The sequence below is a fragment of the Haematobia irritans genome, chromosome 5 (assembly GCF_050003625.1).
Source record: "Haematobia irritans isolate KBUSLIRL chromosome 5, ASM5000362v1, whole genome shotgun sequence".
NCBI classification, from domain to species: domain Eukaryota; kingdom Metazoa; phylum Arthropoda; class Insecta; order Diptera; family Muscidae; genus Haematobia; species Haematobia irritans.
Window position 1 is genome coordinate 39,626,010 of NC_134401.1, and position 18,731 is coordinate 39,644,740.

An 18,731-nucleotide genomic window follows, 5' to 3' on the forward strand; every position below is an offset into this window, starting at 1 on the left:
ATAATTACGAATCGATATGGACTTTTTGTACGTAGAGAGCCAGAATTGAAATATGGGGGTCGCTTATTTTTGTGTGATTGGGGATCGATTTATCTGAGGGCCATATATAACTATAGACCGATATGGACCTAGTTAGGCATGGTTGTTAACGACCATATATTAGCACAATGTACCAAATTTCAACTCACTCGGATGAATGTCGGGATCGGTTTATATGGGGCTATGTACGATTATGGACTGATATGGACCACTTTTGGCATAGTTGTTAAATATCATATACTACCACCACGTACCAAATTTCAAGCAGATCGGATGAATTTTGCTTCTCCAAAAGGCACCGGAGGTCAAATCTGGGGATCGGTTTATATGGGAGCTATATATAATTATGGACTGATAGGAACCAATTCCTGCATGGTTGGTGGATACCATATACTAACATCACGTACCAAATTCCAACCGAATGGGAAGAATTTTGCTCTTCCAAGGGGCTCTGGAGGTCAAATCTGGGGATCGGTTTATATGGGGCCTATATATAATTATGGACCGATATCGACCAATTTTTGCATGGGAGTTTGAGGCCATATATTAACACCACGTACCAAATTTCAACTGAATCAGATGAATTTTGGTCTTCCAAGAGGTTCTGGAGATCAAATCTGGTGATCGGTTTATATGGGGGCTATATATAATTATGAACCGATGTGGGCCAATTTTTGCATGGTTGTTAGAGACCATATACTAACATCACGTACCAAATTTCAGCCGGATCGGATGAAATTTGCTTCTCTTAGAGGCCTCGCAAGCCAAATCGGGGGATCGGTTTATGTGGGGGCTATATATAATTATGGACCGATGTCGACCAATTTTTGCATGGTTGTTAAAGACCATATACTGACACCATGTACCAAATTTCAGCCGGATCAGATGAAATTTGCTTCTCTTAGGGGCCTCGCAAGCCAAATCGGGGGATCGGTTTATGTGGGGGCTATATATAATTATGAACCGATGTCGACCAATTTTTGCATGGTTGTTAAAGACCATATACTGACACCATGTACCAAATTTCAGCCGGATCGGATGAAATTTGCTTCTCTTAGGGGCCTCGCAAGCCAAATCGGGGGATCGTTTTATATGGGGGCTATATATAATTACGGACCGATGTGGACCAATTTTTGCATGGTTGTTAGATACCATATACCAACACCATGTACCAAATTTCAGCTGGATCGGATGAAATTTGCTTCTCTTAGGGGCCTCGCAAACCAAATCGGGGGATCGTTTTATATGAGGGCTATATATAATTACGGACCGATGTGGACCAATTTTTGCATGGTTGTTAGATACCATATACCAACACCATGTACCAAATTTCAGCCGGATCGGATGAAATTTGCTTCTATTGGAGGCCTCGCAAGCCAAATTTTGGGGTCCGTTTATATGGGGGCTATACGTAAAAGTGGACCGATATGGCCCAAGTCGATAGCTTGTTTCGTTCGGAAGTTAGCGTGATTTCAACAGACGGACGGACGGACGGACGGACATGCTCAGATCGACTCAGAATTTCACCACGACCCAGAATATATATACTTTATGGGGTCTTAGAGCAATATTTCGATGCGTTACAAACGGAATGACAAAGTTAATATACCCCCCATCCTATGGTGGTGGGTATAAAAATTGTAAAAATTGTTTATAGCAATGAACAAATTGAGAAAATTTTTTATAGCAAAGACTTTTAAACAAAATTTCCAATAGCAAGGAAATTTTGATTAAACTTCCAAAAGTTTTTACAATATATCCTATAGTAATGAACATTTTAACAAAATTTTCTACAGCAAAGTAATTTTGATTTAATTTAATTTTAATTTAATTTTTCAATAGCAAAGGAAGTTTTGAGAAAATATCCTACAGCAAGGATATTTTGACAACATTCGCGATAGAAATTAAATATTCGGAAATTTTCCTATAGCACAGAAATTTTGCAAAAATTTCTTGCAGCAAAGAAATGTTGACAAAATTTATTATAGAAAAGAAATTTCGACAAAGTTTCTTATAGAAAACTTGAAAATTTACTCGTTTGCGAATAAGTTCATTGTCCTTTACTTCTAAAGAACAATTTCCCTGAAGACGAACATCGGAGATGTTTCGAAATATTGGATAATTTTAAATAAAAATAGAACTCAACAAAAACAAAAACATCTGTTTTTACTCATATGACCTCAAGCCGAACTAAACAAATATAATTAATAGTTTAAAGGTCAACTATCAAACAATAACAGAAATGAACTATATAAAAAATTTCCTATAAAAAAAAAAATAACAAAAATTCCTTGGAAAAAAATTTGACAAAATTTCCTTTAGCAAAGCAATCAGCACAAAATTTGCTATAGCAAAGATATTTTTAAAATATTTCCTAGAGCATAGAAATTTTGACTAAATTTCCTATAGAAAATTTCTACAGCAAAGAAATTTTCACAGAGTTTCCTATAGCAAGGAAATTCCTATAGCCAAGATATTTTGACAAAATTTCCTATAGCAAAGAAATTTTGTCTAAATTTCTTATAGAAAGGAAATATTGACAAAATTTCCTATAGCAAAGAAATTTTCTCAAAATTTCCTTTAGCAAAGAAATTTTCAAAAATGTATTTTCACAAAATATCCTATAGCCAAGATATTTTGACAGCAAAGAAATTTTGTCTAAATTTCTTATAGAAAGGAAATATTGACAAAATTTACTATAGCAAAGAAATATTGACAAAAATTCCTTGGACAAAAAGTGTTTGACAAAATTTCTTAAAGCAAGAAATTTTCACAAAATTTTCTATAACAAAAAAATTTTTATAAAATATCCTATAGCAAAGAAATTTTCACAAAATTTCCTATAGCAAGGAAATTTTCACAAAATTTTCTATAGCAAGGAAATTTTGACAAAATTTCATATAGCACAGAAATTTTCACAAAGTTTCCTATAGCAAAGAAATTTTTGTAAAACTTCCTATAGCAAAGAAATTTTCAGAAAATTTCCTATAGCAAGGAAGTTTTGACAAAATTTTCTTATAGCAAAAAAAAAAATTTATAAAATATCCTATAGGAAAGAAAGTTTCACGAAATTTCCGAAGCAATTTTCACAAAATTTCCTATAGCAAAGAAATTTTGACAAAATTTCCTATAGCAAAAAAGTTTTTTATAAAATATCCTATAGCAAAGAAAGTTTCACGAAATTTCCTAAGAAATTTTCACAAAATTTCCTATAGTAAAGAAATTTTCACAAAGTTTACTATAGCAAAGATATTTTTATAAAACTTTCTATAGTAAAGAAATTTTCACAAAATTTCCTATAGCAAGGAAATTTTCACAAAATTTCCTAAAGCAAAAAAGATTTTTATTTTTATAATGTAACCTATAGCAAAGAATGTTTCACAAAATTTCCTATAGCAAGGGAATTTTCCTAAAATTTCCTATAGCAAAAAAAAATTTATAAAATATCCTATGGCAAAGAAAGTTTCACGAAATTTCCTAAGAAATTTTCACAAAATTTCCTATAGCAAAGAAATTTTCTATAGCAACGAAATTTTCACAAAATTTCCTATAGCACAGAAACTTTTATAAACTTTCCTATAGTAAAGAAATTTTAAAAAAAAATCCTATGGAAAAGAGATTTGCATAAAATTTCCCATAGCCAAGATATTTTGACAAAATTTCCTATAGCAAAGAAATTTTGTCTAAATTTCTTATAGAAAGGAAATATTGACAAAATTTCCTATAGCAAAGATATATTGACAAAAATTCCTTGGACATAAAGTGTTTGACAAAATTTCCTAAAGCAAAGAAATTTTCACAAAATTCCATTTAACAAAAAAATTTTTATAAAATATCCTATAGCAAAGAAATTTTCACAAAATTTCCTATAGCAAGTAAATTTTCACAAAATTTTCTGTAGCAAAGAAATTTTCATGAAATTTCCTGCAGCAAGGAAATTTTCACAAAATTTCCTATAGCAAATACATTTTCCCAAAGTTTCCTAGCAAAGAAATTTTTATAAAATTTCCTATAGCAAGGAAATTTTGACAAAATTTCCTAAAGCAAAAACATTTTTTATAAAATATCCTATAGCAAAGAAAGTTTCACGAAATTTCCTAAGAAATGTTCACAAAATTTCCTATAGCAAGGAAATTTTGACAAAATTTCCTATAGCAAAGAAAGTTTCACAAAATTTCCTGTAGCAAATACATTTTCATAAAGTTTGCTATAGCAAAGAAATTTTTATAAAACTTCCTATAGCAAAGAAATTTGCCCAAAATTTCCAATAGCAAAGATATTTTGACAAAATTTCCTATAGCAAAGAAATTTTGACTAAATTTCTTATAGAAAGGAAATATTGACAAAATTTCCGATAGCAAAGAAATTTTCACAAAATTTCCTATAGCAAGAAAATTTTGACAAAATTTCTTATAGCAAAACAGTTTTTTATAAAATATCCTATAGCAAAGAAAGTTTCACAAAATTTCCTATAGCAAGGAAATTTTCACAAAATTTCCTGTAGCAAATACATTTTCACAAAGTTTCCTATAGCAAAGAAATTTTTATAAAACTTCCTATAGCAAAGAAATTTGCCCAAAATTTCCTATAGCAAAGATATTTTGACAAAATTTCCTATAGCAAAGAAATTTTGACTAAATTTCTTATAGAAAGGAAATATTGACAAAATTTACTATAGCAAAGAAATATTGACAAAAATTCCTTGGACAAAAAGTGTTTGACAAAATTTCTTAAAGCAAGAAATTTTCACAAAATTTTCTATAACAAAAAAATTTTTATAAAATATCCTATAGCAAAGAAATTTTCACAAAATTTCCTATAGCAAGGAAATTTTCACAAAATTTTCTATAGCAAGGAAATTTTGACAAAATTTCATATAGCACAGAAATTTTCACAAAGTTTCCTATAGCAAAGAAATTTTTGTAAAACTTCCTATAGCAAAGAAATTTTCAGAAAATTTCCTATAGCAAGGAAGTTTTGACAAAATTTTCTTATAGCAAAAAAAAAAATTTATAAAATATCCTATAGGAAAGAAAGTTTCACGAAATTTCCGAAGAAATTTTCACAAAATTTTCTATAGCAAAGAAATTTTGACAAAATTTCCTATAGCAAAAAAGTTTTTTATAAAATATCCTATAGCAAAGAAAGTTTCACGAAATTTCCTAAGAAATTTTCACAAAATTTCCTATAGTAAAGAAATTTTCACAAAGTTTACTATAGCAAAGATATTTTTATAAAACTTTCTATAGTAAAGAAATTTTCACAAAATTTCCTATAGCAAGGAAATTTTCACAAAATTTCCTAAAGCAAAAAAGATTTTTATTTTTATAATGTAACCTATAGCAAAGAAAGTTTCACAAAATTTCCTATAGCAAGGGAATTTTCCTAAAATTTCCTATAGCAAAAAAAAAAATTTATAAAATATCCTATGGCAAAGAAAGTTTCACGAAATTTCCTAAGAAATTTTCACAAAATTTCCTATAGCAAAGAAATTTTCTATAGCAACGAAATTTTCACAAAATTTCCTATAGTAAAGAAATTTTCACAAAATTTCCTATAGCACAGAAACTTTTATAAACTTTCCTATAGTAAAGAAATTTTCAAAAAAATTCCTATGGAAAAGAGATTTGCATAAAATTTCCCATAGCCAAGATATTTTGACAAAATTTCCTATAGCAAAGAAATTTTGTCTAAATTTCTTATAGAAAGGAAATATTGACAAAATTTCCTATAGCAAAGATATATTGACAAAAATTCCTTGGACATAAAGTGTTTGACAAAATTTCCTAAAGCAAAGAAATTTTCACAAAATTCCATTTAACAAAAAAATTTTTATAAAATATCCTATAGCAAAGAAATTTTCACAAAATTTCCTATAGCAAGTAAATTTTCACAAAATTTTCTATAGTAAAGAAATTTTCATGAAATTTCCTGCAGCAAGGAAATTTTCACAAAATTTCCTATAGCAAATACATTTTCCCAAAGTTTCCTAGCAAAGAAATTTTTATAAAATTTCCTATAGCAAGGAAATTTTGACAAAATTTCCTAAAGCAAAAACATTTTTTATAAAATATCCTATAGCAAAGAAAGTTTCACGAAATTTCCTAAGAAATGTTCACAAAATTTCCTATAGCAAGGAAATTTTGACAAAATTTCCTATAGCAAAGAAAGTTTCACAAAATTTCCTGTAGCAAATACATTTTCACAAAGTTTGGTATAGCAAAGAAATTTTTATAAAACTTCCTATAGCAAAGAAATTTGCCCAAAATTTCCAATAGCAAAGATATTTTGACAAAATTTCCTATAGCAAAGAAGTTTTGACTAAATTTCTTATAGAAAGGAAATATTGACAAAATTTCCGATAGCAAAGAAATTTTCACAAAATTTCCTATAGCAAGAAAATTTTGACAAAATTTCTTATAGCAAAACAGTTTTTTATAAAATATCCTATAGCAAAGAAAGTTTCACAAAATTTCCTATAGCAAGGAAATTTTCACAAAATTTCCTGTAGCAAATACATTTTCACAAAGTTTCCTATAGCAAAGAAATTTTTATAAAACTTCCTATAGCAAAGAAATTTGCCCAAAATTTCCTATAGCAAAGATATTTTGACAAAATTTCCTATAGCAAAGAAATTTTGACTAAATTTCTTATAGAAAGGAAATATTGACAAAATTCCGATAGCAAAGAAATTTTCACAAAATTTCCTATAGCAAAGAAATTTTCACAAAGTTTCCTATAGCAAAGAAATTTTTATAAAATTTCCTATAGCAAAGAAATTTTGACAAAATTTCCTATAGCAATGAAATTTTGACAAAATTTTCTATAGCAATGAAATTTTGACAAAATGTCCTATAGCAAAAAAAAAAATTTATAAAATATCCTATAGCAAAGAAAGTTTCACGAAATTTCCTAAGAAATGTTCACAAAATTTCCTATAGCTAAGACATTTTCACAAAGTTTCCAATAGCAAATAAATTTTTATAAAACTTCCTATAGCAAAGAAATTTTCACAAAATTTCCCATAGCAAGGAAATTTTGATAAAATTTCCTATAGCAAAAAAGTTTTTTATAAAATATCCTATAGCAAAGAAAGTTTCACAAAATTTCCTGTAGCAAATACATTTTCACAAAGTTTCCTCTAGCAAAGAAATTTTTGTAAAACTTCCTATAGCAAAGAAATTTTTACAAAATTTCCTATAGCAAAGACATTTTCACAAAATTATAGCAAAGATATTTTGCTGAAGCAAAGAAATTTTCATAAAATTATAGCAAAGAAATTTTCACAAAATTTCCTATAGCAAAGATATTTACACAAAATTTCCTACAGCAAAGAAATTTTGACTAAATTTCTTATAGAAAGGAAATATTGACAAAATTTCCTATAGCAAAGAAATTTTTACAAAATTTCCTATAGCAAAGACATTTTCATAAATTTATAGCAAAGATATTTTGACAAAATTTCCTTTAGCAAAAAAAATTTCACAAAATTTCCTATAACAAAGAGATTTTCAAAAAATTTTCAGATAATTTCCTATAGCAAAGATATTTTGACAAAATGTCCTGAAGGAAAGAAATTTTCACAAATTTTCCTATACAAGAAAATTTTGACAAAATTTCCTATAGCAAAAAGAAATTTTCACAAAATTTCCTATAGCAAAAAAAAAATCACAAAATTATAGCAGAGATATCACAAAATTTCCTATAGCAAAGAAATTTTCACAAAATTATAGCAAAGATATTTTAACAAAATTTCCTTTAGCAAAATATCCTATAACAAAGAGATTTTCAAAAAATTTTCAGATAATTTCCTATAGCAAAGATATTTTGACAAAATGTCCTGTAGGAAAGAAATTTTGACAAAATTTCCTATACAAGAAAATTTTGACAAAATTTTCTATAGCAAAAAAAAAATTACAAAATTTCTATAGCAAAAAGAAATTTTCACAAAATTTCCTATAGCAAAGAAATTTTTACAAAATTTCGTATAGAAATAAAATTTTCAGAAAATTTCCTATAGCAAAGATATTTTGACAAAATGTCCTATAGGAAAGAAATTTTGACTAAATTTCCTATAGCAGGGACAAAATTGCCTATAACAATAAAATTGTAACAAAATTTCCTATAACAAAGAAATTTAGACAAAATTCTCCGTAAGCAAAGAAGTTTTGACAAAATTTCCTAAAGCGAGGAAATTTTAATTATAATTCCTTAAAAACTTGGGCAGAATTTCTCATAGCAAAGATAAGAACCTTTTTCCGAAATTTCTGTTGAAATAATTAAAACAACCTGGTTTTCATTTGTTGGTTTCAATATTTATTTTCTTAAAATCCTTTTCTTGTTGTCTGCATTCAATTCAATTTGATTTTATATTTTTTTTTCCTCTAAATTAAGCTTATATAATTGATTAATTTTTAATTGTATGGCAACTTTAAACCTCATTCATGTCGCTTTTTGCTCATTTAGTGGTCATGTAGGGGTTTTTTTCGTATTTTTCGTTTAAATTCATTCACTTGTCAATATTAATGGTATTTTATGGTTAATTTTTTTTTTTTTAGTTTTTCATTGTCCTTGTTGGATTGTTGATTACAAAAAAAGTGTGGTTGCTACAATTAAAGTTAGAATCAATCATATTATAATGCTTCAATTTGAAGTATGTCTGGTGTGTTGTATGTATATAAGATTAATTTAATTGTTTTCCTCTGCTTTTGTTTAAATTTAGTATCGCATTTATTAAATTATTAGAATTTTTGTTTTTAATAAAATTAAGCATTTTTTTGTTTGGGCCATGCATTGTGGTTTTTTGTATTTAAATACTGTAAGTGCATGTAATTGATTGTTGTTTGTTTTTATTATAGGTATATTAATTTTTTGTTAATATTATAAAATAAATTAAAGCAGCTTATATTCCATTTTTAAATGTGATTAACATTGATTATTTTATTTGTATGTGTGAGTATTCTTAAGTATCACAGCATTTTAGTGTGCTTGGTTTTTATTTATTCGTTTTTATTTAAGAAAAATTGAACATTTTTGTTTTAAATCTGGACCATGTTTTTGCATGCTTTGTTTGATTATAAATGGAAATATTATATGAAAAATTTTGACTAAAAGCCTGGTATGCAGCTCCTATTGAATGCGAATAAGGCATGTTTTGTTTTCCTAACGGGAAAACATTTAAACAATCGATAACATCGTCCCAATGTATATTTCTTTTCGAGAAAAAGTACATATAAAATTTTTATAGGTAGCTTAAATTCTGCTAGTGATGCATACCGAGCTAAAGGTAAGTACTAACATACGTTCGCTTTTCGCTTTGAAATTATCCCGGTTACTTTATACAAATAGAACTTTTAGGCTCTGCTTATATTAGATTTTCATACAAAAATGCCGTATCCTTCCTAAAATCATTTTAATTCATTTTAAATCGATATGCATATTGAAAAGCTATTATAATTTCAATTCATGGATGTGTAAAACAGGTCAAAACGACTTTAGAACTTTAACAACAAAATATTTTTGGTGGTAAAATAGTGACAAAAAACATCCCAGTATATACAGCTTTGACAAAAATTTGTTGCGTACAAGGAGGAGTGACCCAGGAAAGTGTAGCGGAGAGATCCTTCTGCAGTACTGCGGACAGATTTCTGAATGTTAATATATTGGGTGTCGCTTATCTGTCTTAGATTAGGATGGATATAGTAGCAGTAGCAGCGCTACCGTTGAGAATAACCGCTTTAAAAAGTGGCACGACGTTAACTCTGCATTGTGATACCACAGGTGTCGGGTCTCAGTCCGTCCTCACTACAATAACAACCATTTTATCCTCATTTCGTTGAAAACCATTCCTTGAAATGGAATATTCAAGAAGGCTAACCCAGTTCTCTATAGAAAATTCTACTATAGAAAATTTTCTTTGCATACTTTTAGGCCGAACACTTGTGGAAACAAAATGCAACAAAATGGAAAATTGTTAACAAATATAGTATTCGCTTGGTAAACTTATATATTTATTAAGATACCGATCTTATCCGAAATCATAACGGTATTCGGGATCAACATGTATAAAAAATGAATCCATAATATGACGAAAAGGTTGCACGACATTTTTAAAAAATATGACTGATTGGCCAGATTTGATCGAAATCCACGCCGCAGTGGTAGAAAATTTGCCCTCGATATGAGAATGAATGCATCACGCATTGACTGTTGGGATAAACCGTTGAATTCCACAAAAAACGTAGTGCTTACCGGAGCACAAAAAGTTAGACTCAGTAGAGCCAAGCAATTGCTTAGCTAGCCCGAAAATGGCCAGTTACCGAATTTGGTTTTTTTTCGATCAAAATCCATTCCAAATTGAGCGGTTTGTGAACAAACAAAATGATCGCGCTTATTTCCCAAAAAAGTCCGTATATCTTCAGTTGGTCACCAAAACTCAAGGGCCGCCGATTGTAATGATGTGGGCCGCCGTAAAGATCGATGGCTGCCCCTCGCTTGTATTCATCGACCTTGGTGTCAAAGTAAATGCCGAATATCGGGAAAATGTCCTAAAGATATTTATGTTTGGGACCGTTTGCATTATGAAAGCTAACCCCAATATGAAAATGAGCCGCAACTTCCTTTTCGGAATAGAGTTTAGTTTTCAAGTGGAGCCCATTTTCGTTTTCGGAAAGTTGACATCATTTAGGGTTCATTTCTTTTAAATCAAAAGTGAAAATGAGCCCTAATTTTATACTTCATTTACATTTTGTTGAGCATTATGAAAATTCGCCCCACATTTATGGCGTTGTTTTTTTTTTTTTTTGGGTGAGGGGTGTTTTTGGTGCTCATTTTCCTGGGGCCGATTTACATTCCGCCATTGAATTCTATGACAGATTCTCATTTCATTCTTGGCACTATTAATATGGGCCCCATGTAATATTAGCCCTTAAAACCTAAATGAAGCAGGACCCAAAAAAAAAATTGGAAAACAACAAAAACAAATTTTTATGTCTTTTGAGGAGTAACTTCATTTTATGGGCCCTAAGTTTATTTTAGGGTCGATTTTAATGCTTCATTTGCATTTTTTTATTGAGGCTCATTTTTCTGGGGCTCATATTCAATACGAAGTGTCACCCCATATTTGTGGTCATGTTTCATTTGGTGCTCATTGGCATTGTGAAAATAAACCCAACATTTCAAATGAAGATTAACCCCAATTTCCTTTTCAGATTTGAGACCTATTTTCGCTTCCTGCGATTTGACAACGGTGCAAACTGTACATAATTTTGTTATTGTCAAGTGAAGCCCATTTTCGTTTTCGGAAAGTTGACATCATTTAGGGTTCATTTCTTTTAAATCACAAGTAAAAATGAGCCCTAATTTTATACTTCAGTAAAATTTTGTTGAGCATTATGAAAATTCGTACCACATTTATGCCGCTGTTTTTTTGTTTGGGGGAGGGGTGTTTTTGGTGCTCATTTTCCTGGGGCCGAATTATATACCGCCATTGAATTCTATGAGAATATTTTCATTTTATTCTTGGCACTATTAATATGGGCCCCAGGAAAATTAACCCTTAAAACCTGAATGAAGCAGGATCCCAACAACAAGAACAACTTTTTATGTCATTTTGAGGAGTAACTTCATTTTATGGGCCCTAAGTTTATTTTAGGGTCGTTTTTAATGCTTCATTTGCATTTTTTTGTTGAGGCTCATTTTTCTGGGGCTCATTCATATTCAATACGAAGTGTCATCCCATATTTGTGGTCATGTTTCATTTGGAGCTCATTGGCATTGTGAAAATAAACCCAACATTTCAAATGAAAATGAACCCCAATTTCCTTTTCGGATTTGAGCTTCATTTTCAAGTGAGACCTATTTTCGCTTCCTGCGATTTGACAATGGTGCCAACTGTACACAATTTTGTTGTTCCAAATAACATTGTATCACACCAGGTTTGGTTTCTATTTGGATGGTCTTTGGAAAGGGGTCTTTCCTATGGACGGAGTCCAAAATGGAACTAACGTGATGGAAAATGTTCTTTTCTACAGAGTTTTATTTATACAGAAAATTTTGTAAAAACTTTATTTCTATACAAAAATTTTGTAAAAACTTTATTTCCCTAAAAAATTTTTTCAAAATTTAAGTTTGTCAATTTTTTTCTGTAGAAAATTTTGTCAAAATTTTATTTTTATAGAAAATTTTGTCAATATTTTATTTCTATAGAAATTTTTGTCAAAATTTTATTTCTATAGAAATTTTTGTAAACAGTTTTTTCTATATAAAATTTTGTTAAAATTTTTTTTCTATAGAAAATTTTGTCAAAATTTTATTTCTATAGAAAATTTTGTCAACAGTTTATTTCTATAGAAAATTTTGTCAAAATTTTATACTTATAGAAAATTTTTATTTTTTTTTTATAAAAAACTTTGTCAATTTTTTTTTCTATAGAAAATTTTGTCAAAATTTTTTTTCTATTGAAAATTTTGTCAAAATTTTATTTCTATAAAAAATTTGGTCAAAATTTTATTTATTTAGCAAATTTTGTCAAAATTTTATGTATTTCAAAAATTTGATCAAAATTTTATTTATTTAGAAAATTTTGTCAAAATTTTATTTATTTCAAAAATTTGATCAAAATTTTATTTATTTAGAAAATTTTGTCAATATCTTATTTCTATAGAAGTTTTTGTCAATATTTTATTTCTATAGAAAATTTTGTCAACAGTTTATTTCTATAGAAAATTTTGTACAAATTTTATTTTTATAAAAAACTTTGTCAATTTTTTTTTTCTATAGAAAATTTTGTCAATATTTCATTTCTATAGAAATTTTTATCAAAATTTTATTTCTATATAAATTTTTGTAAAAAGTTTTTTCTATAGAAAAATTTTGTCAAAATTTTATTTATTTAGAAAATTTTGTCAAAATTTTATTTATTTCAAAAATTTGATCAAAATTTTATTTATTAAGAAAATTTTGCCAATATCTTATTTCTATAGAAGTTTTTGTCAAAATTTTATTTCTATAGAAAATTTTGTCAACAGTTTATTTCTATAGAAAATTTTGTCAAAATTTTATACTTATAGAAAATTTTGTACAAATTTTATTTTTATAAAAAACTTTGTCAATTTTTTTCTATAGAAAATTTTGTCAATATTTCATTTCTATAGAAATTTTTATCAAAATTTTATTTCTATATAAATTTTTGTAAAAAAGTTTTTTTTATAGAAAAATTTTGTCAAAATTTTATTTATTTAGAAAATGTTGTCAAAATTTTATTTCTATAGAAAATTTAGTCAAAATTTTATTTTTATAGAAAATTTTGTCAAAATTTTATTTCTATAGAAAATTTTGTCAAAATTTTATTTTTATAGAAAATTTTGTAAAAATTTTATTTCTATAGCAAATTTTGTCAAAATTTTATTTCTATGGCAAATTTTGTAAAAACTTTATTCCTATAGAAAATTTTGTCAAAATTGTATTTCTCTAGAAAATTTTGTAAAAACTTTATTTCTATAGAAAATTTTGTAATAACTTTATTTCTATAGAAAATTTTGTCAAAATTTCATTTATCTAGAAAATTTTTTCAAAATTTTATTTCTATAAAAAACTTTGACAATTTTTTTTCTGTAGAAAATTTGGTCAACATTTTATTTTTATAGAAAATTTTGTCAATATTTCATTTCTATAGAAATTTTTACCAAAATTTTATTTCTATATAAATTTTTGTAAAAAGTTTTTTTCTATGGAAAAATTTTGTCAAAATTTTATTTATTTAGAAAATTTTGTGAAAATTTTATTTCTATAGAAAATGTTGTCAAAATTTTATTTATTTAGAAAATTTTATTAAAATTTTATTTATTGCAAAAATTTGGTCAAAATTTTATTTATTTAGAAAATTTTGTCAAAATTTTATTTCTATATAAATTTTTGTAAAAAGTTTTTTCTACAGAAAAATTTTGTCAAAATTTAGAAAATTTTATCAAAATTTTATTTCTATAGAAAATTTTGTCAAAATTTTATTTCTATAGATAATTTTGTCAACATTTTATTTCTATAGCAAATTTTGTAAAAACTTTATTCCTATAGAAAATTTTGTCAAAATTTTATTTCTCCAGAAAATTTTGTCAAAATTTTTGTTCTCTAGAAAATTTTGTAAAAATTTTATTTTTATAGAAAATTTTGTAAAAATTTTATTTCTATAAAAAACTTTGACAATTTTTTTTTCTATAGAAAATTTTGTCAAAATTTTATTTCTATAGAAAATTTTGTCAAAATTTTATTTATTTAAAAAATTTTGCCAAAATTTTATTTCTATAGAAAATTTGGTCAAAATTTTATTTCTGTAGAAAATTTTGTAAAAATTTGATTTTTATAAAAAAACTTTGTCAAGTTTTTGATCTATAGAAAATTTTGTTAATATTTCATTTCTATAGAAGTTTTTACCAAAATTTTATATTTATAAATTTTTGTAAAAATTTGTTTCTATAGAAAAATTTTCTCAAAATTTTATTTCTATAGAAAATTTGGTCAAAATTTTATTTCTATAGGAACATTTGTCCAAATTTTATTTCAAAATTTTAATTTTGTAGAAAATTTTGTCAAAATTTTATTTCTATAGAAAACTTTGTCAAAATTGTATTTCTAAAGAAAGTTTTCTCAAAATTTTATTTTTATGGACATTTTTCTAAAAATTTTATTTCTATAGAAAGTTTTGTAAAAATTGTATTTCTGGAGGAAATTTGTAAAGTACCACTTAATTGGGCAGGAATATTTTGCAAAATCTACCAAAACGTTAAGAATTCTACCACTCTACAAAACAGTAAAAAATTTACCATTTTCATGTTTTCATCCAGATTTTCATGTTTTTCTCTATATTAAATGTATACGATAAATGTATCATTTGCACTGTTCAGAGAATGAAGCCGACCCGTTTTTGTTGGCGGCGGCTGACACTATTTTGTTGCCTCCGGCGGCGGCGGCTTGACGGCTAAGCCGACATAAATTTGAGTCGAGATGAGTCTAGATATTCGGCTGCGGCTTCGACTGGCAAAAAATGGTCGACAGCAGTTTTTCAGCGGTGGATTATCTCACCTCAGTAATGCTGGTAACATTTCTGAGGGTTTCAAAGCTTCTCTAAGTGGTTTCACTGCAATGTGGAACGCCGTTCGGACTCGGCTATAAAAAAAGGAGGTCCCTTGTCTTTGAGCTTAAAATGGAATCGGGCAGCACTCAGCGATAAGAGAGAAGTTCACCAATGTGGTATCACAATGGACTGAATAGTCTAAGTGAGCCTGATACATCGGGCTGCCACCTAACCTAACCTAACCTAATAGTATCGCTTACACCACAACCAAAGAAAAACTACTTTTGGCTTTTTTAAATTTTTTAGCTTCACAAGAAAATGTCGTTTGTCTAAAATATCGAACCTCTGCAAAGAAAACTCTTTTTTTTAGTGTACAACCTTTTTTATAAATTTTGCAATAATATTTCGACCCATCCCTATATACATATATGTGGAAATTTATACATGTATGTATATTATTTGCATGATTGTTTGCTATTCTTATTCATGTTGTTCATTTTCCTTTTGTTTGTCCTTAAGCTTTAATTAATTATAATAATGATGGCAATAAATGACATAGAGGCAACAAAAAAAAAAACACAACAAAATCTGGTTATAGTACATACGCATGCAATATGACTGTTTTAACATACGAGTCCTTTATGGTTGTTCAATTTCTCTTTTAGCACTTAATGATTGATTTTATAAACTGGTTGATTGATAAACTGATTGAATGAAAGATTTATGGGGATTTACTTATATAAAGATTGTTTTGTATTTGTAAAGTTTTCGCTTTTCCATGGAAATATTTTTTTAAGGATTTTTTATTTATAATTATTATTTTTTATAATTTTTCGTATAAAAAAGCTAGAATGCATTTTTAAGGTATAATTTTTTAATTGGCTTAGTTGTCTTAGAAATTGAAAAAAATGGATTTACTTTAGAAAAAACGTTTGTTAGAATTTTTTTTAAGTTTTCTGAAGGTTATGTTTTTTGTTTTCGGTTATTAAATAGCAGCGTTTTTATTGATTTTTTTAATGTTGTTATACAAGCTTAATTTGACTGGTCTCAAAATTGTTTTTTCTTTATTTTTTATTAAAAATATTGATTTTTATTAATTTTTTAATTTATTTTATAATATATTGTTACGTTTTTCTTTTTTTGGTGTACTTCTTTTTTTGGTTTTGATTTATATTTTTTTCCTAAGGGTTTTCTTGTGGAGGAGGGGATTTTTTCATTCATTGAATATGGTCCTATAGGATATTTGCGCTTCATAAGTTCTAGGTATTTCGTTTCTGTATATTTGTTTTTATTTGACTTTAAAGTGTTAATAATCTGGAAGAATTTATTGGATATCACCATTGGTTTATAGGTTTTGTATTTTTTGCTAAATTTTATTTATTTATTTTTCTAATATTTTTTTTTTTTTTTTTGAGTTTTATAACTACTTAACTATTTGAAGAAAAAAATTATGAAAATAAATGAAATGATAATTTACAAAATAAAATATTAAGAAATTTCTTCTTAAAGGATATGGCTTTTAAAGTTGTACTACTCCAATATCACTTGATGGCTAGGTCTTTAAGTTAACTATTCTAAGGATATCTAAGGATATACAAAACTAAAATACAAATTTTTTAGATTCCAAAAACGTAAAACAAAAAACAAACAAAAAATTTAATAAAAATAAAAATAAAATCTTTTTTGTTTTGCATCTGCTCGATTTTAATTAAAATCTAAAATCATTTTAATTTAATTTATTTTTGTTATGCCTTTTATTTGCTATTTTCTTTATTTCATCATATATCACCCAAGGAATTGTGCTGTGTTGTTGTTTAGTTACAAATTTCATATTTCCTGTTTCCTGTTGTGAGCATTGTTTGGTTTCCTTAGTCATTATAGTTGTGTGTGAGAAAGAGAGAGATTGGGGGCCTTTGTAATGAGAACACATTGTATGTGTTTGTGTGTATATGGCTTTGTGTATGCCTCTGCATTATTTGTAACTAAAATGCTTGTATTGGTCTATACAGTCCTGTGTAGCCACATAGACGTGCTCTTAGGGCAGGTATTAAAACGGCAGCAGCATTGATATCCTTTAGCAGTTCCGCACATTCGCAGATGAGCAGGTACATTTTATCACCCCGTTGTGATGTGCTTTTATGTAGCGATATACGTCTCAGACCGGCAGTACGTGGTAAATATCTATGGATGATAGAAAAGAAAAATGAGACAAAGAGAATGAGAGAGATAATTAGGCAACATTGACGTAGCAACACTATTTCAATTAAGCCATTTTTGACTTATATTTGACATAAAGGTCTATCCAAATTTTCTCAAAATAAACTGCTACTCATAAGCCAAAATATAGGCCAGACCGAAATAGAACCAATGAATTTGACTTGTTTGCCCCTCGAGCAAAACATAATCTACCAAAACTAAAAGAAAATTTTACTAAAAAACTACTATACGAAAAAAATGTTTTTTTTTTTTTTGCAAAATTTATTTCTATATAAAATTTTGTCAAAATTTTGTTTCTATAGAAAATTTTGTCAAAATTTTATTTTGCTAAAATTTTATTACTATAGAAAATTTTGTAAAAATTTTATTACTATAGAAAAATTTGTTAAAATTTTTGCAATAATTTATTTCTATAGAAAATTTTTGCAACAATTTATTTCTATAGAAAATTTTTGCAAAAAATTATCACTGTAGAAAATTTTTATTTCTATAGAAATTTTTCAAAATTTTGTCAAAGTGTTATTTCTATAGGATTTTTTTTCAGAATTTTATTTCTAAATAAAATTTTGTCAAAATTTTATTTCTATAGAAAATTTTGTCAAAATTTTATTTCCATAGAAATGTTTGCCAAAATTTCATTTCTATAGACATTTTTGCAAAATTTTATTTCTATAGAAAATGTTTGCAAAATTTTATTTCTGTAAAGAATTTGCTGAACATTTTATTTCTATAGAAAATTTTGTCCAAAATTTATTTCTATAGAATATTTTGTCAAAAATGAATTTCTATAGGACATTTTGTCAAAGTTTTATTTCTATAGAAAATTTTATTTCTATATAATATTTTGTCAAAATTTTATTTTTATACAAAATTTTTTCAAAAATTTATTTCTATAGAAAATTTTTGTTAAAATTTTATTTCTATAGAAATTTTTGTCAAAATTTTGTTTCGATAGAAAATTTTGTCAAAATTTTATAACTATAGAAAATTTTTTCAAAAATTTATTTCTATAGAATATGTTATTTTGTTAAAATTTTATTTCTATAGAAAATTTCGTCAAAATTTTATTAATACAGAAAATTTTGCCAAAATTTTACTTCTATAGAAACTTTTTGCAATAATTTATTTCTATAGAAAATTTTTGCAACAATTCATTTCTATAGAAAGTTTTTGCAAAATATTATTACTGTAGAAAATTTTTATTTCTATAGAAATTTTTATTTATTTCTATAGAAAATTTTGTCACAATTTTATTTCTAAAGAAAATTTTGCCAAAATTTCATTTCTATAGACATTTTTGCAAAATTTCATTTCTATAGACATTTTTGAAAAAATTTTTTTTTTCTGGAGAAAATGTTAGCAAAATTTTATTTCTGTTGAAAATTTGCTGACAATTTTATTTCTA

The 18,731-nt window shown here is 26.6% G+C and overlaps 1 protein-coding gene across 15 annotated transcripts in view; it reads right to left on the reverse strand.

Moving 5' to 3' along the window:
• Window positions 1-16,833: 16,833 nt before the first annotated feature.
• The window catches only part of LOC142239111 (uncharacterized), an 85,654-nt gene continuing 83,756 nt past the window's right edge, over window positions 16,834-18,731 (reverse strand). For all 15 annotated transcript variants that reach the window (XM_075310888.1, XM_075310879.1, XM_075310887.1 and 12 more), the window contains one exon: window positions 16,834-17,290. In XM_075310888.1, the coding sequence (XP_075167003.1) occupies window positions 17,092-17,290 (199 nt within the window). In that variant the 3' untranslated portion in view covers window positions 16,834-17,091. The remainder of the gene's footprint in view (window positions 17,291-18,731) is intronic.